Raw genomic sequence first — 20,179 nt, 5'->3', positions numbered from 1 at the left:
ACAAACCCAAAAAAATGACTTCAGGGGCCTCTGCCAATTTCTCCACCTCGTCCGGAAACGTCGGGCTCCCTGTCCTCTGCTGAAGTTGAGCTGGACCCTCAGATCCAAGCAGTGATGACTAAGCTCTTGAAAGGAGTTAAAGAGGCTTTTCTTTAGGAACTCTCTAAAGCCGTTAATGATTTCAAATTGGAATTGACCTCACTGGGCAATAGAATGGACACCTCGGAGACAAAAACTGACGACCTTTGCTGCTCTCAAACTATTTTGGACAAAGAACTCTCCCGTCTTCATAACGAAGTTGAGGCCCTGAAGGAAAAGCAGGAGGACTCTGAGAACCGATCCCGCCACAACAATATCCGCATCCGCAACATAGCCGAAGATGTTTCCCCGGCAGACCTGCAAGCTATTCTTAAAGGCCTTTTTCTTCACATCCTCCCGGACCTTTCTGATATAGACTGTCTTATGGTTCGTGCCTATAGGGCCATACGGGCTCGACCGGCCAATGGTCTACCTCCTCGAGACATTATTGTTCGATTACATTATTTTCACACTAGGGACCAAATCCTGAACGCCAATAGAGATCAATCTGTTTTCTCCTTTCGGAACATGGACATCCATCTGTTTCAGGACCTTGCACCTTCCACAATCCAAAAATGACGGGATCTGCAACCTGTGACTAGATTTCAAAGGCAACATAATATTCGGTATCACTCAGGCTTTCCGTTCCAGCTACAGGTCTAAACAGCCAACACTTCTCACTTCTTCAAAACTTTGGATCAAGGACAAGACTTACTGGCTTAACTGAAAATTCTCCCCGTGACATCAGCCTCACAGTCCGGCTCTCCGAAAGTCCAATGTGCAGTGCCTGCGCAACCTGACTGGACCCGTTTCTCCCGTCGCAAAGCCGTGAGCTTATTGTCATTGTTCTTGATTTCATCTACATTTGTTTCCCCATGTAAAAGGACCACTGTTAAATTCATATTTGTCCTTTGATATTTCTAACTCGGTTTGACTTTTAGCTGTCCCAAGCTCTCCTGACCTCCCATGGAGGGACGACCCTTGTTCCTCTCCCTTTCCCTTCCTCTTCCCTTCTCCCTTCCCTTCTCCCTTCCCTCCCTTCTTCCTTTCTCCCTTCCCTGTCTCACTCCTCCCTTTCCCCCTGGCACCCCCCTCCCTTCCCCCTTTCCCTTCATGCATAGATTGTTAAGTTTGAGTGCTAAAATGCTGATATTTACGCACACTGTTCATCGGTTAGTTAACATTGTTGTAACCTTACTTTAAGATTTATTTGTGGGTCTCCGGTCCTGGTTACCTCTCCATTCAGACACAGGACCACCCCCCACGCACCCTACGATATTGTCTACTTCTATTTGTATTCAATTTTCACTATATTTATGAACCCTTACTTGGTTCCTTTGAAGCAGGGTTCTCGCCCAATTTGGCTCTTTGCTTTTCTTCCTTCTCCTCTTTTCTCCCTTTCTTTTCTGTCTCAAGGACGGGCTATTTATTTATCTCTTTTTACTCCATCACTAGTCATACTGTCAAGAACCGGCTCCCTCCCAGCGACATGGCCTTAAAAATCTTCTCGGTCAACGTCAATGGTCTTAACACCCCACGTAAACGCACAATGCTTCTGGAACCCTTTAGGAGAGAAAGAGTGGATATTGTTTTTCTCCAAGAGACGCACTTCACTGGAGTCCACTCTCAACTCCAGGGTAAGCAGTTTTCTCAGACTTTCTTTGCCTCAGTGGACTGCAAGAAGAGGGGAGTGGCTATTTTGATCCATAACAAGGTCCCCTTCCTGCACTTCCACACTTATGCAGAGGATAGTTTCCTACTGTGGGTGGTACCCTTCGATCTGCCTCTGTCACTCTGGTATCAGTCTATGCCCCGAACCAAAAGCAGAAGCCTTTTTTTTACCAGACTCTATAAGTGCATTGAGCGGGTGGCGCAGGGACACATGATATTGGGTGGTGACTTTAATGTGACCCTTGATCCCATCCTGGACAGGACTTTCCTCACCTCCTGCTGCTCACTCATCACCCCATGTATGACTCCTGGCGATTCTACAACTCCGATGCCAGGGACTACACTCACCTCTGTGCCCCTCACCAACTCTACTCCCGTATTGACATATTATACGTCTCCCACTCCCTCACTCCTGATGTGTCTCAGACGGGTATTACTCCGCTCTCCTGGACTGATCACTCCGGGGTATTCCTCCTTCTCAACCTCCTTAAAACATCACCTTGATGCCTTGATGACTCCCTCCTGATTAACCAGTCCATATTTTTAGATCTCAAAAATTCAATCTCCAATTATTTGCTAGACTCTACACCAAATGTACCCCCAGGTGTTATCTGGGAGGCTCATAAAGGTACCATAAGAGGCTACTTGATTAGTCTGACTGCGGCCTCCAAAAGAGGGGCTGCAGAGGAGGTATCATCTCTAGAACGTAAAATCAAATCAACTCTCTCCTCTCCCAGCACCAGACCCACCATGACCCAAACATACTTTCTCAAATTACTTCATTGAAAGGCCAACTTAACTCCCTCCTCTCTCGTAAGGCTGCTCTCTCACCATGCAAAAACTCCAACAGAGGTATTACGACAAAGTCGATAAGGTTGACTCTGTCCTAGCTTGGAAGTTTCGCAAGAAAATGCCTTGGGTCATTTTGACAATATTCGTCACTCAAGAATGGGCGCCATCACATATGATCCGATGGCGATAGTCCACACGTTCTGGCACTTTTAACTCTCTCTTTACAATCTCTCCCCCCCTCCCTACAGGGAGTCCCCCTGTTACAAACATTAGAGGAGTACCTAGCCACCACCCCTCTTCCCATGATTACGCCATTGCAACAATTCTCCCTGAAGTCGGACGTTACCCTGACTGAGGTCCTGGCAGTCATAAAATTCCTTGAAAATTTCTTCAGTTCCAGGCCCCGGTTTTACTCCACAATACTATAAAAATTTGCTGGGGACCTGGGGGACCTTATCTTACCTCATTCTTTAATGAGATTTTGGAGGGGGCCACTTTTGACACTGTCACTACTAGAGCTGATATTAATGTTATACTGAAGCCGGGTAAGGTCCCTTCTTTATGTTCTAGTTATAGGCCTATATCACTTCTAAAAGTGGATTTGAATATTTTGGCCTCCAGACTGAACCCCCTTCTCCTTTCCCTCGTTCATCCTGATCAGGTGGGCTTTATTCTGGGAGGCCATGCCCCTGACAATTCATACTGGCAGGCTCCCCTCTCTACTTATGTTGTTCAATGCTGAAAAGGCGTTCAATCGCATCTCCTTGTCATTTATGTTCAGGGTATTGGGGGCGATGGGGTTCTCTGGTAAATTTATGACTGATATTTCTGCACTGTACCACTCAGATACAATCTCGACAAATGGTCTGACCTCGGCCCCCTTTACTATTTCCAATGGCACACAACAGGGCTGTCCCCTCTCCCCTCTCAGCTTTGCCCTTATAATAGAGCCCCTGGCTGCAAGGAACCGGGCCAATCAGCAGATAGCAGGAATACCAGTGGGTTCCTCTACTCGCAAAATAGCATTTTTTGCAGACGATGTCCTGATGACTATTACTAAGCCAACTACCTCCACTCCTCCTCTCCTGGATAAGTTAGGTCTAACTTATCCAGGAGAGGAGGAATGGAGGTAGTTGGCTTATGGTCACTTTTCAGGATATAAGATCAACACTGACAAGACAGAAGTCCTGGACTTTTACGTCTCCCCGGCTGACAAATTGTTGCTAGAGTGCTCGTTCCCATTTAACTGGCGCCTTCAAAAAATTAAATACCTTCGGGTATACCTCTCTAAACATCATCACCAGCTTTTCCAGACTAATTTCCCGCGCATCCTTGCTCAAGTCGAACTAGACCTCACTACATGGTTGCAACTATACATCTCCTGGATAGGATGTATTAATGCTGTCAAGATGAATATCCTGCCCTTAGAGACCCTCATGAATTTTGCCTGGGGGCGTGACCTTGGTGAAGCCCTACTGGATGAAGAATTGTCAGAAATCCATGAGAATGTTGCCTCCAGCTCAATCTGCGTTAAAATAAAAGAGAATGCCTATAAGGTGTTGTGCCGATGGTACTATGTACCCTCCCGACTCCACAGGATGCTCCCCGAATCTTCTGACTGCTGTTGGCGAGGGTGCTCCCATGAAGGTACCTTTTCCCCACATTTGGTGGACCTGTCCCAAGCTGACACTTTTCTGGTCCGGGATTAAACAATTGATTCATTCGGTACTCCAGATAGACGTACCTCTGGATCCTAAATTTTTTCTCCTTCCTCTGGGGGCGCCCTTGACGACTCGACACCAGAACAAGTTGGCCAGACATATCCTATCGGCAGCTACCTGCCAAACCGCAGCAGACTGGCGACAGCAGACTCCCCCATCCCTTCAGACTATTATTAACAGTATGGCAGGTACACAGAATGGAATACATGACTATTATTCTTAACAACTCATCTAAATCTTTCACCAAGGTCTGGGACCCATGGCTCTTGCAGGCTCGCTCTCCCTTTTCCTGACACTTCAACGTTACTAGTCCGCCTTTTTCCTTTCTCCTATATCTCCTATTTTAATTCTCTTCTCCACCCCTCTCTCTTTCTCTCTTCTCCGCCTCTTTCTCCCCTCTCTTACTACTTAAACCCCTTGGTCATTCTTAATGTTCTCAATACATTACCTCTGCATTGAGTTATTTAGACTCAATGCAGAGGTAACGTGCGGTGGTCGTACCATATGATGTCTAACTGTTTATGCGTATGCTTACTCTGCATATTGGTTGTTATTTTATTTGACCTTGCAAAAATAAATATTTTTTTAAAAAAAGAAAATAAGTATAGTTATATATAGTTATATATAACAAATCTTATACATTCCCATTTGCCCATTTGAGGTGTTAGAGGATATGAAAATGACCAACAGCTGATTATCACATTCTCACACATTAACTGCACAGTTTGTTTGTATCAATAAAAACCATTGTTTGTACAAAAAAAATAAAGTACGCCACTTCCCTGCTGGAAAATTGTGCAATGTCAATTTCATCATTACGCTGCAGTCTGAATAGTGTAAAGTTAATGCACTCATTTTGTTTCTATGATAAAGATAAATACTTAGATCATGTACAAGGACAGATACAACATACCTGAATGTCAAGGTCTGGCGTGACAAAAGCCTTTAGGAACTCAATTGGACCCATCAGGTAAGGACAGTGGTGGGTGAAAACCTACAGAAATAACATACAATACAAAGCTGTGCTGTTAATGAAATAATTACATATTATGATGAGCTCGTCCTGGCAATTACAACAATTCTATTACAATGGCTGAGTCAAGTCACTTAAAAACCATGAATTCATCTGAAAGTAATTCTTTTGTAATGGTCTTCATAGACTCCAAAAGCAATTTTTAAATGAAGCATCTATCAAAATGGAATTATCATTGTTTTGTTCAACTCTTATAAGAAAATATAATATCCTAACTAGCTACGATTTTATTTGTCATGTTGATTCTTACGTACTTGTTCTATTTTTATCTATGACTTTATATTTTATATGATTTGGCATTCTGACTAACCTGCGCCGCAGTTTTATGACGCCTTAGTGAATTGATGATGATGATTGCTTTCCCTGTGCTTTTATAATTTTAGATGCCATTAAAAAATAAAGGTTGTAAGATTTCACCTCCCCCTATTGTCCATCCCTGAGCCATTTTCTTTGGGTTCCATGGCCTATTATTTGATGATTAGGGTAAAACATTGGGGGTCTCAGCGTATAACCAGGAACTCCAGCAGCTTGACCAAGTGACAGGGGGCTCTTTTCCAAAGTCACTTGGTGGCACTTTTTTGAACAAGCCCATCTGAAACTTTGAGTACCACTCTGGCGTAAAACTCACAGAAGAGCTTCAGTGACAGTAATGGGCAAATTATATTCCAATTATGGGGCTATAAGGGCTTTATTAATATGTTGACATGGATGGTATTTTTGTTTTTCAAATAAAACGTGCTAGATTGCTACATTTCACTAGTTGTCTGTATTTGTTTATTGTCACTCACCTCCCTAAGGCCTTCCAGAGCCAGTGAACGGAAAGATAAAATCACTCCAATAATGGTCATCCTTTTCAGCAAGCTTTCCGGAGCTAATGAGATGGGAAGCATTAAAGCAATAAGGTTAAATACAGCTAGCAAGCACCACAGCAGCAATACAAAACCTTCACCTATAGAGCTCCTCTAGATTGAATCCCCTCATATGGATAGCCCTTATCTTTGACTGATGGGCAAGGTATTTATTTCCATCACAAATGGGCAAAATAGTAGGTGATATTAGGTTGGTTCCTGGTCCAGATACTGACTCTTCCTCATAGTCTATAGACTAGTGAGACACCTCTACAACTACACTAAGATGCTGGTGTGGAAGCACCAGGAAGTTAATATAGATAATGGCAGGGACAGTGCCCACTTAAGGCAGGGATGATCCCGACCCCATAGAAAATAACATATATACAGTATATATATTAAAACAATTATAACAATAACAGTTGTGAATAAAAATATGAATAAAAATATTATGTGAAGACCATGTGCAATTGACCCCATAATCACATGATTTAAAACGTTTTCATTCTTAATATTAATATGATAGAAAAATGATACACATGCCCTAGTAATGCATAAAACATAGAATCATATATGTATATATAATAGCACACATAGGGCCTTGTTTAGTGTAAATACAGTTAGAAGGTTCAATTTAGCACCTTGGCAAAACCATATGCTGACTGTTTAAGAGTCAGGAGGGGTGAACATCCTAGTACAGCTCTACATCATAATTGTTGCATCACAAAATTGCTTGTTCTGGTTCAGGATTGCACACTTTGGGCCTGATTTAAAGTTGGATGCAAGTCCTTCTGTTCAGCGCAAAAAGCACTTTTGGCCAAAGATCCGTCTCAGGTTGCACTCCGACTGAGATGGATCTTTCCCCTGCTCCTCTCTGTGCTTAGAGAGCTGGAACAGGGGAGGCAGTGGCCGAGCCTAGCAATGTAAAGGCGTGTTCACGCTCTTTACATGCTATTTTGAGTTGAAAGCAACTGCAGATAGGTCTCTAGGAGACGTATATTTTGCGGGTGCTTTCAGCTGGTGCAAGAGACCTTGATGTATTAAAAAACAAAGTAATAAATAATTTAAAAAAAAAAAAGTGTGCATCCCCTCCCAAACAGCATAACCAACCCTTGTGCTGTTTTATTTTTTTTTTACATTTTTTTTTATTTAATTATCTGCTTTACAGGGCGCTGTCCATGATACACTACTTTGCACAGTATTCTAAGTCGCAGGGATCTAAAGATCTGCGCCATTCTAAATACTGTGTAAATTACGGGATGCAATTTACAATGACGATTTCAGTGTAAATTGTGTCCTACTTTAAATGAGGCCCTTTACCTGGATCTGCTCCTAAATCTTAATGAGGCACAATATGAGAAATGGGGAAATCATGAAACAGGGTGCACAGGATAGGGTACGTTCAGACATACAGATTTTCTCTCCATACCCAGAAGCAATGGAAAATCAACTAGTCCTCATTTTCCACACCCGTACCTGGAGTGTTCTCCAAAAAAATGTTTATAGGCATTTATAAGCATTTTTGTTTTGTATTCTATCCATATCTAAAAAACCCATCTTGACATATATTTACTGTAGTAGAAAAAAAGTTGCAATTACCCATAACAACCAATCAGATCTAAACCTTTGTTTTTAAAACTGTACCAGAAAATGACAAAATATATTTGGTTGCTATGGGTTACAACACATCTTTACAGTTAGTGCATCATTTTCCATAAATATCCCTACTGTATCAAATTCTAAAGAGCACTGATTATGAGAAACCACCAAATAAAAAACTATAAGGAATGTCTGTTCATTAAAAACAGCAATGTGTAGGAACATCTGCTGTATCGATTCCCTTGGCAGTAGGAATATCCAAATGTAACTTACAGGTCAGCTTGGGTAACAGTGCTGGCATCAGCTCGGGATTGCTGAAGTTGGATCTGATTTGTACCAACACATCCATATTCTCCACAACAAGTTTCTGGAAGAGAAACAAAAGCCATATTCTAGAGTCTCTCAATATATGCTCTGAGATGCAGCTTATGGCCTGTGGTAGATGGAATTCTATATATACTTTTATATTCTTTATATACTTTTAAGCATGCATGTAAAATAAATATTACAGATAGAACCATGGTTTTATTTTATGTGAGCATAATGTTTGTGAGATAAACATGGCCACATTCAAGTATTAAGAAAATATACAGTAAGAACCTGGTAAAAATAAGTGAAGCTCTCCAGATTGTTTATAAGGAGGTCCCAACGTAACAGGATACATTGACAGTGTAAGAGACAGGTAGAAGACATGGTTTTTGGAGAATATAACTAGTATTCTTTTAGCTGTGTTAGTGTGTTCAGAGGCGCCAAGAGGGGAGTGGAGGAGGTGGGTACAAAGAACCCAGGTCACCCTTGGAGACCTGACGGTGGCGATTGTGATGGGGGCCAATGGGGCTCTGGCCCCATACACCTATCCATGCCCCTCTCTGAGACGGATTATGGACAGGGAAAGTGAATGTCTAAGACTAATAGCCTGTTGTTGGTAATATCTTGCTAGACTGTGTGCACGTCAACGTCAGTTTTCAAAAATCCTTGTGCAGCCCAGGAGGGTGGGTAGTCCAAGAAGCGGCCACACTGGGGCTCAAAATTCCTTAAAGCAGCCCTGGGTGTGGTGCAATAAATAAAGAGATTTAGGAGCAAGCAGGTTTAGATTATTTTTAATACTTTACTCATGAGTTGATTTGGATGTACCGACATCTGCAGGATACATTATTATTAAAGCCCAGAGGAGTTCCAGGGTAGGTGTTTCAGGACATGGACATGTAGATCTTGAAAGTACCCAATGTCTGTCAACTGGGCATAAAAAAATGGCACACTCCTCATGTCGCAGCTCTTATCAAGATCAAGACCTAATGCGTTACCCCAGTGATGGACACCAGACGGTCCAAGGGCTGCTTACCACCTACCAAGCCTTCATCTGTGGCTACCTGTCCCTTCTTTATGTCCGCACCCTCATTCTTTGCTTTATGTTCTGCTCTTAAAATACAAAGTCATAAGCGGTGCATCAGACTTGTGCACCACATGACCTTCTTCATACCACGCTGTACATGTAAGATCAGAAGAGGAAGAGGAGGGAGTGCAGTCTGTATAACGTGGTCTGTCTCATCCCTCTGCAGGAGACATCTGCAAACGTGTTTCCTAGTTTAGAGGACTTTTTCAGGCAGGGTAGTATTAGAGACTTGTTTTTAGTAGTGAGTAATCATTGATATTCTCAGTGAGGGCTCAATGGGGACATTTTGTATGTCTGAGTAGCATGTAGGGAAGACTAAAGGACATTTTGGAGTAGATATGGGATTTGCTGGTATGTGGCCATATTGATGTTAGTGGCAGGTCTGAGTGTAATGTGCCCCATGAAGTATATCAGGCAGAGCTGTAAGTTCAAATTTTAGCACCTGGAGCGAAAAACAAAAATGCCGCCTCCCTAGCCCTCAATTGTAACCAAATGAACCTAAAATATTGATAAACTGCACCCCCTTCAGTGTTGCGCCCTGGGCGGCCGCCCCTATCGCACAGCCCTAGTTACAGCCCTGATATCAGGTTCCCAGTAACTATTTTACACTAACTGGATGCCAAGGATTGCTTTGTAGGGAACCTTCTTCTCCTCATTGGTTACTTGCACCAGCCAATAGAGAATCTGCAGAATTTGTTAAGCTATCTTTACATGTCTTAACCAACTAGTGATGCAAGAAAATATTAACTCTTGAGAGGCCAAGCAAACCAAACTATTTTCATGGCACCCTCTAAGCACATAGCAATAGACCTCTAACAAGCCACTTACAAGTAAACTCTCGTGGGGTGGCTACATAAGGCATTTACAAGGTGCCAGACAGCATTGTGACACTATACCGTGACCACAAGATAAAAGTAATTTATGCCTATATGAATTCTTGACAACTTGACAACCAATTCATCTGCCTCTGCTTTAGCACAAGCTTTTTTACACTAATACTCAGGATTGCTACAGGCTACGTTTGACAAGCAGACTTCTTACTTCTGCCATAGCATTAAAGAAGAATTAAACCTTCCAAACAAACAAAACATTTACCTGTGGTATAGTGCTTTTTATGTTCAGCAAAGTGTGTAACAAGATTACTTCACTGACATTTCAGATGTGTTTGCAATTTTATGTAGCGGAATTACAGCTGCCAATTCTGATGTTGTCTGAAAGTGGGAGTCTTTCCAAGAAGCCACAAACCCTTCTGCATAATTATCCAACCCCACGCATCTACAAGTTTCAGAAAGAGTTTGCACCATGAAGCTAAAACTACTGTATATTCTGCAAATTAACAGTCTGTACTACTGCCATGTGAATAAAACATTTTTCTTGCTCGATTCCCGCTCAGCAGACTATTTTTCTCTGTTTCAGTATCTTAATTAATAGCAGACGTGACACGGCCATTGCTATGCGTTATCATCATAGAATGAAGATATATAAACAAGAAATGCACAGTGTCAATACAGAGAGGGAATTCCCCAATACAAATAGGGGCCTATTCAATTCTGCGTAAAAACGTTTCCTGGACGTGGATGTAGAACACACTTTTGTGTACAAATTTCCACTTATTGCACCCAACGTGTCCCCTAATTCAGTGGACGTGCCTGCCCAACAGATGTCACATGAAAAGTGAAGGGTTTGTCGGGAAACTTGGACGCAAAGCCACATCATAGCCACTGTCCTCAGCTGTGTTCTGCGGATTCACTCATTCAGGTTTTGTGGAACTACATATTCCAGCATGCATTGGCATCCATTGATGTCCGTACTGAAACATGTAGTTTCAGGGGCAAATGCAGGTTTTCTAGAGGAGGGGTTTCCTGTTCTGTTAGATTAGTATCAATAAAAAAAATGCTTTATTCTTTGAAAAAGAACATTTCTTAATGAATGGAGGTTTTCACTTTTTTTTTAATAAATGTCATTTATTTTTTAAATAAAATATTTTTTTCCACACACAAATACAATGGGGTCAGAGAGAAACACGTGTGACAGAAGGTGTAAGAGAGAGGTATGTACACAAAATTGGAGAAAGAAACACTAAGGGAAAACAGAGCTCAAAGAGCCATAAGAACGAGGGCAAGAGACATAGGGAAGACACAAAAACACAGGGGGAGGAAAGAGTCAGTAGCGGGCTGGGGAAAAAAGTGAAAGTGAACGAATCACATGAGTAGATGTGGAGTAGGGATCCAGGATGTTTAAACTAACTGACCGCGTGCTGCATTCTTTATAGTAGTGCATGGTGCGTAGGAAGGGATTACTCCCGTTAGAGTGCAGAAAATTAGGAATTGGATGGGGTAAAGGGTAACAATGTATTCCTTATCCACACATGAAGCATTATAGCAGCTAATTGTATAGCTCCTATAGTGGATACATTGCTGCAATACACAGAGAAAGTCACTGCTGTAATACACCGTGAGAGAGACACAGCAACAGTACAGTGAGAGGCACTGCTGCAATGCACACAGCAACAGTATAGTGAGAGACATTGCTGCTATGCACACAGCAACAGTATAGTGAGAGACATTGCTGTAATTCACAGAGAGAGAGACACTGCTGCAATACACACAGCAACAGTACAGTGAGAGGCACTGCTGCAATACACACAGAGAGAGAGACACTGCTGCAATACACAGAGAGAGAGACACTGCTGCAATACACACAGTTACGGTACAGTGAGAGTCATTGCTGCAATACACACAGAGAGAGACAATGCTGGAATACACACAGCAACAGTACAGTGAGAGGCACTGCTGCAATGCACACAGCAACAGTACAGTGAGAGGCACTGCTGCAATGCACACAGCAACAGTATAGTGTGAGAGACATTGCTGCTATGCACACAGCAACAGTATAGTGAGAGACATTGCTGCTATGCACACAGCAACAGTATAGTGAGAGACATTGCTGCTATGCACACAGCAACAGTATAGTGAGAGACATTGCTGCTATGCACACAGCAACAGTATAGTGAGAGACACTGCTGCAATACACAGAGAGAGAGACACTGCTGCAATACACACAGCGACGGTACAGTGAGAGTCATTGCTGCAATACACACAGAGAGAGACAATGCTGCAATACACACAGCAACAGTACAGTGAGAGGCACTGCTGAAATGCACAGAGAGAGAGAGACACTGCTGCAATATACACAGTGACAGTACAGTCAGAGACAATGCTGCAATATACACAGTAACAGTACAGACAGAGACAATGCTGCAATATACACAGTGACAGTACAGTCAGAGACAATGCTGCAATATACACAGTGAAAGTACAGTCAGAGACAATGCTGCAATATACACAGGGACAGTACAGTCAGAGACAATGCTGCAATATACACAGTGACAGTACAGTCAGAGACAATGCTGCAATATACACAGTAACAGTACAGTCAGAGACAATGCTGCAATACACACAGGGACAGTACAGTCAGAGACAATGCTGCAATATACACAGTGACAGTACAGTCAGAGACAATGCTGCAATATACACAGTGACAGTACAGTCAGAGACAATGCTGCAATATACACAGTGACAGTACAGTCAGAGGCAATGCTGCAATATACACAGTGACCGCACAGTCAGAGACAATGCTGCAATATACACAGGGACAGTACAGTCAGAGACAATGCTGCAATATACACAGGGACAGTACAGTCAGAGACAATGCTGCAATATACAAAGCTGCATTACAGTGAGAGGCACTGCTGCAATACACACAGAGGCAGCACTGCTTCTACCACTCTATTTGTATACTGATCTTAAACTATAGCATAACACCCATATACAATAGTTATCATGATATACAAAAAAAAAATCATATTATTTGGAGAACTAGAACAATGCCCCTCTGAGCCATACTTCCACAAAGGAACATCTTAAAAAATATGGATTTGTAATATGGATTTCTGAATTTTATAAGGGACATTTGACAAGTTATAAATAAGGTGGAGAAGTTTTAGTGTCATAATTGGAATTCAAAAATCCATATAGTGACTTATTACATTCAGTGATAAACTTTATTTTGCTGTTACAAGGTGTTCTTTAGGGCATTTCGGCTGAAAACAAACACCGCATCTTGTGTCATAGGGGAACAGTGTTTCCCATTGTATGTATGATATTACTATATGGGCTAAAAAAAATATGATACCACCCTAACAAGGAAGAATATATAATATCAAGCAAGCACCACCATATTCACTCATCTGTCAATCGATCTGTCATACTCAACTATGACCTGCTCACTTGTAACATCTTTTTTAGGTGTTCCATGAGTGATTACCTACAGTCAATAAAATAAAAATACCTGCACACCTGAGGGTCATCTCATTTAAACATCTTGTTTAGTATGACATTAAAACACAATTGCAGAAAAACTGTACATTGCTTCACTTAAACATAACAAAAACACAATGCTTTGCAAATAGCACTGGCACGTCGTATTGATCTGACTTTGAAACATTTTATTGATCTAGCACTTGTGATAAGAGGAAATTGCACCAGTCTATTGATCTTTCATTGTGCTCTGCAGAATATTTACAGTCTATTGATCTGCTATTTGTGTTATGAAAACATTGTCACATTCAGTGACAGGCAAGCTGTGCCTTTGTATCATGTTGTATTATTACGAATGTTCTATAGCAGAAAACAAACACATCACAGGCAATGCAAATAATTAAGGGGCAATAATAAAACTGGCATTCATTAAATTGGTTTGTTCACAACATGTTGTAAATGCCAAACTTCCAAAAAGAAATTAATAGCAAAAAAAATAGTAAACTGACTTTGTTAATGATAATAATAACGTTAACGTTCAATAATAAAAAAAAAACAGAACAACCAACAACACAAAATAATTTATTCCTACTACTGCTGAATGCCTGATAATTTAAGGTCCTAGGGAAATTGCTATTAATTTAATGTAACATTTAATCGAATAAATGCATCTAATAATATTATTAATTAATTGTTTGCTCAATATGTAAGACTCAGATCACCAAAACAATTGGCAATGTTATCAGCTAATTAGTGATGACATAGCTACAGGTCACTTTGTTTAGAGCAGAGCCAGAGGTAACAAGCCTGTGACACTGGGGGAGAAAACGCCAGTGATAACAACTGCAGCTCCACAAAGCAGCAATATTTATTCCAAGAATAAAATAGCCCTTTTTAATGCTAAATGAAACCATTACGAGTCTTGAAAACTGCATTTTTAAACCCGTTTTTGTAAATGGTCTTATAAAATTAAGTTGTTTATATGTTGATAATATTATTAATATTAGGCCATTAAAAAGCTGCATGTGCACTTCCAAAATAGAGATGATTATATGAGCAGGGTCATATAAGTTGCATGTAGTCACATGTCACTACTAAAATCGGGACCTGAGTTACACCAAAGTTTTCCTTTGGCAAACACTTTTTGATAACATATTGACATGTAAATTGGGCACAATTAAAAAGAGTAGTATTTTATTTCTGTTTCTGGTACAGTAATATGATTTCAATAAATCTTAATTAAAATATGTTTCTTTATTCAAAGTACTTTGCTTTTTCATTTTCTTCGGAGTAGTCGGCATAAACCATTATCTCAACGGAGACAAAGCGAGAGAGGATTTGACGAGCAGATACAGAGTTGAGGATACAGTAAGAGAGGACGGGAGAGACTGGCGATGGGTTACAGGTGTTGGAATTGAGGCTTAATATGAATCTGTCCATCCTCTTGTCTTTTGTAGTTCTGCAGTTACAACTATTACAGCTAACTGGTACTTAAACTTGACATGAATAGAGAAATGAGGGTGAAGGAGGAGCAGTGATTGTTCAAGATGTGGCCTAGATGTTACAGGCATACACATATGTACATTATTAAACAAAAAAGTGATACTGTCAAAGTGGGAAAATACTGAGAGATTGAAGCTCATATGCAGAATGTATATTGTTGACAATAAATACAGCTATTCTTTCTTGTATTTCTCTCTCATCCAGGTGCCCATTGTAATTTGAAATCTTTTAGACTTAGATTTTCTATGTCAAATACATGACTTACCTTTAACTCTGCAATCTGAGATGTCACGTGCCACATAAGGTTCTCACTCAGAAACTTCATCCCAAACGGACCAATCATCTCAGCCAAAGCTTTTATTTCTAGAATAATTGTAAAAAAAAAAACAACAACATGAAAGTAAAGAACATATGAATATAATGGGCAACATATATGTGTGCCAATATCAGTCAAATACATTCTACATTCTAATCTATAATCTGCTATAAAATGCCACTTTATCTTTCTAGCTTCCTGCTGTATTTTCATCCATGTATATATACTATTAGAGTTGTTCATTTCCATGTTCCTGGGGTATGACAGAAAACTGCTATACTCCCTGCATTGCAGAAAGCAGCTTTGTGTTATATCCCAGAACCACTCTGCCAAGGGGCAAACACAGGATTTGTAGAGGGGGGTTTCCACACCACGCCGCCAGTGGGTGTGACCAGCATGCGTGGCTATAAATTTAGACAGTACTTGGGTGCTCTCCAGCTCTTTCTATCCCTATAATATACATGGGCAATGCTGCGTGCACTACTGTTAGGTGCACGCAGCTCTCCCTTTCCAAGCAGAGCTATGTGAAGAGGTGGCAGGGTCCAGCCACCTCAATTATACAGTGCCCTAGGCTAGGAGGGGGGTTTCCAGGCACTAGGAACCCCCCCTGGTTTGCCTATGCTGCCTGAAGACATCAATGAAAACTGGGCTCGGTGTGTGAGCCCAAAACATCCAGATATCCTGACCAAAGTCAGATAGGGATTTATCAGATTTCCTTTGGGAGAGCCAGAAAAGGTGTTATAATAACATATGGAATAGATAGTTTTGCGTGTGTCGGGGGCATTGGCAGCCGCACTAATATGTTCCAATGCGATCTTATCATGAATCATCACCAAACACACAGGTGGCGCTTAGTCTGACCGACTGGTTCTGCTCATGCTGGGGCAGATTTAATCATACTAATATTATCATTATACAGAACGATACAATTATAACTTTGTCTTGGTAACAGGCTTAGAGTGTCTCCATAATAATTGAGAATATTTAAAACACTCTCAACTGTTTGGACAAAAATTTATAGCAAAATCTTTGTCCCAAAGAGTATCTGAATATGGTCATCAAATCAATGTATAGGATTTATCAAACACTTAAGGTACCGGCCATTCTGCCTTCCATTACATTTTAAAATGTTACTTATTAAGTCAGTTTTTCAATATCTTTTGCAGTTTGCATATTCAATCTAAGAATAAAACATGTAATTTTTATCTCAATGTGACCTGTCATCTCCCTATATAACCACACTGTAACATGTCAATGCATGATTTGTGTAGATGAATTTGTATTAAAATCATTTGCATTCCTCCCAAATGTCCTTATTTTGGCTAAATAATCCCGATTAACACCCTGATAGCCAGTAGCGTAGTCACAACTGCTAGTAATGTTGGAAGCTGTGCCCAACTGAGGTGAGCGGGTGACATGTGCACCTGACACTTTAACGTCTTGCAATGCAAGGGTGTTTTTAAGAGAGGGGGTTGTGAGCAGCGTAATACTTAAGAAGTACTATACCAAACCCCTAGGGGGACGTGGCATGCCCCAACATGACACAGGCACACCACCAGTGTACAGCGCCCATGCTACTTTTTGCACACAGAATGGCCTGATTTGCAAAGTTGGGAAGCATGCAGGTTAAATGTTATATAACAATGAATTTTCTGGTAGAACTAGCTTTAATTGCTGTGATTTCTGATAGTCTCCTGGAGTTCAATGAGGAATAAGTTGAATGTATGAATTATGTTCCATAATGGTGCATTTGAGACAGCAATCGTCCTGCATCAGACAGAACCCTCACATCATTACGCTGTGCTGCTCCTTCCACGGTCAGTCTGAGGTGTCCACTGCCTCCAATCCCCTCCTTGTATAATGTCACTGCCCCGTTACACATGACGATATCCTCATTAACATAATCACAAGAAATTCTGCACTCGCCCCTGAACTTCTGCAAATCTCCAATTCACATCTGTCTCCTTGTTTCTCCTTCAGTCTATCGCAATAAGTTCCATATTTATAATCAGCAGTTTATATTTACATATCTGTTTATTACAATATATGTTAGAAATGTATTTTCTAGATTCAAGATATTCTTAATATGATACTCCTGGTGCTTTCAATTCCGTGTGATTTCTTCTGGCATGCTAAATTGTCAACAGAAACCGCCATACATGCCAAACTAAAGGCCGCTTATTATTCTTCTACATAAAATGCTTTGTAGATAAAAATTCCCCCATCAAGATCCTTCTGCTAAATTTCCCATCTAATCTACAGTATCTGTATATTAAATTCACTAGTTACTGACTATTCAACCACCTTCCATCACCTATTGGTTTCCTACAAATGCTAATCATGGGCACATATCAAGTTTGCAGATGGTTTGCCCTACAGTGATCAGACCTATGTTAGAGGAAACCATTGATGAAATCAAATGTAAATAGGCAAAGGCACAGATAGGGACAAATATAAATATATATCCACCTTAAAATGTCAGATGTCAGATTTAATTTAGACCAAAACAAATTATATCATCATCATCATCATCAAGTATTTATATAGCGCTACTAATTCCGCAGCGCTGTACAGAGAACTCACTAACATCAGTCCCTGCCCCATAGGTGGAATTCAGAAAGAGCTACCAAAATACATATAGTACTAGGAATATTTTCCTGTTCACACAAATATGTAGTATGTAATCTAATTATTTTAACAGTTAACTAGTGCATTGCCTTATATTTGATACATATTACTTTTATATGTATTTATAACATTTATATTAATAAAATCTAAGTCCCTGATTCCCATCTTGCTATACTAAATAAGCCTTAGGTTATAATATTCTATGAGTTAATGTGTACTTGGTAATAGTTTTCATTCTGGTCTTGTCTTTTGTATAATGGGTTATAAAGAAAGTCTAGATTAAAAGAGAGAGACGCAGCAGAGAACAATTAAATCAGAGAAAATGCATTTCCCATCAGGACTGACAATACTGTACATGTGGTTACAATGTGACAGCTGTAATGAGTATTTGTACTCAAGGTCAATATTGAGCCAGTCTGCTCTCAGTAAGAGGGGAAAGCTACAATATTTCCTTACAGTTCAGCAGCGAAGGCATTGCAGGGCATTGTCATAATAAAAGTTCCATATTATTAAACCTGGTGCAGCTTCAAAATGTTAAATACAAGTTCAGACACCTCAACGTCAATCATAGCCTCATTTCTCTGCAGCCAATCTCATGACATCACTCTACCTGAGGTCTGACCTAGAGTTCAGGGGCGAACCGGGCATTGATGGGCACCATAGCAAAGTTTGGGTAAGAACCCGCTCGCTCGGCTCTGAAAAGAGCAGAGAGTGGCCCTATTCTGAGCATGGGCGACCGGCACATGCGTCAATCAGAAGAGTATAAAGCTCTGTTCTTTTCATATGAGGTTAGACTTGGCGTTTACACTTTTGCACAGTGCCCCTATTCATACTGTCCTGCCTCTTTGCACACCTAGGCTGACTTCTAGTTAGTGGAGGCATACGCTGAGACCAAAAAGTAGGTGCACATCTTGATGCAGGGGAGGGCTGGCAAATTTTAGCCCAGGGAGCAAGACTCAAAAAAAAATGCAGCTGGCCCAGTGACCCAGCCCAAGGTAGCCCACTATGGGACCAGCCCGGGAGGCATATTTGCCCCCCCAGTCCAGCCTGCCCCTGCGTGCAAGGGACCATTTAGGTGCTCCGGAGTGTTATGCAGTACGTATAAATGACACCCTCTGCATGCAAAAAAATTTAAACTGATTTGGGGAAAGCCTTTTGCTTGTACCCCTCTATGCCCTGTAAAATACTTATTTACTTCTATTGACCTCACAGTATAATGGGAAATGAAACTTCTAATATCTCTATATCATTCTATATAAATACATATATCAAATCAATAATTGCTCTGGGTATTGGAGGATCCCAGTGTTTGGTGATCCTTGAAATGCATTTCTCTGCTGGGTGATAGATTAACAGAAATTACTGCTCTCCCATCATATGTGAGAGTCTAATAACAGTAGACAAGAACTAAAACTCAGTAAAGATTGGAGTAGGGAACCATTGCTATGGCAACATGCTCTGGGGCAGGCTGCTCAGCTCACATACACGACTGCGGCATCCTGGAAGAACCACGGTTTTGCCTGTCTCTGCTTGCTTATCATTAGAGGGGGTGGGTAATTGTCTGCTAGTGATATCTGCCAGAATAGTGTCTTCCAGTTTCCTGAACTCTAGTAGGTTAACAATAGTTTAAGAGGAGATTTAAAATATTACAATGCTTTGGGAGCACACTTTCTACTTTTAAAGAAAGATACTAAAGAATTTAAAGTGAAAATTATTTTCAAGCTGGTCAGATACGTAGAAATCTAGTCATTGATTCTGATTGCCACAATGGTCAGATCAGTGAATGGACGCATAGGTGAAAGGTCAAATTGGAGATATTTGGTTATTTGGGAGGGGTCATCATAAGAGGACTGTATATACATCAATGTGGTCATTTGCCAATTAAATTATAAAAGCTGTCAGATCAGATACAATTACAATTTAGGAACATCAAGTCACTGTGGGTCCATACACACAATGATATTGGGACAATTCGATCTATAACAAGTTGGATGTAAGACTTTGTTTTATATAGAGGAGTGTTTAAAAACACAATTTGGATTAGTTGAAATTACTTGAGAAGTATTGACCACCATCACCTCTGAGGTTTTAGGTCAACTTGAGCTGCTAAAAAAACATTGTGGTGCTCTGCAAAAATAGAAATACCCTCAAACATCTCTACACTCCACTTATGTATAGATTTCATTGTGACAAAACAATTTTTTATTCCAATTTTTTGGTGCATAGTTCATTTATTCTGTAACAGGGAAAACAGACCTGATCCATCCAGGACCACTAA

The 20,179-nt window shown here is 40.7% G+C and overlaps 1 protein-coding gene across 1 annotated transcript in view; it reads right to left on the bottom strand.

Moving 5' to 3' along the window:
• The window catches only part of NCKAP1L (NCK associated protein 1 like), a 163,207-nt gene that overhangs the window by 56,146 nt on the left and 86,882 nt on the right, over positions 1-20,179 (bottom strand). Inside the window, exons 23-26 of the mRNA XM_075199242.1 lie at positions 15,223-15,320; positions 8,016-8,109; positions 6,084-6,166; positions 5,176-5,256 (exon numbers count right to left, since the gene is read on the bottom strand). Coding sequence (XP_075055343.1) covers positions 5,176-5,256; positions 6,084-6,166; positions 8,016-8,109; positions 15,223-15,320 — 356 coding nt within the window. The remainder of the gene's footprint in view (positions 1-5,175; positions 5,257-6,083; positions 6,167-8,015; positions 8,110-15,222; positions 15,321-20,179) is intronic.

The sequence above is a fragment of the Mixophyes fleayi genome, chromosome 2 (genome assembly GCF_038048845.1).
Source record: "Mixophyes fleayi isolate aMixFle1 chromosome 2, aMixFle1.hap1, whole genome shotgun sequence".
NCBI lineage: Eukaryota > Metazoa > Chordata > Amphibia > Anura > Limnodynastidae > Mixophyes > Mixophyes fleayi.
This window is presented reverse-complemented; position numbering and strand designations above follow the sequence as displayed.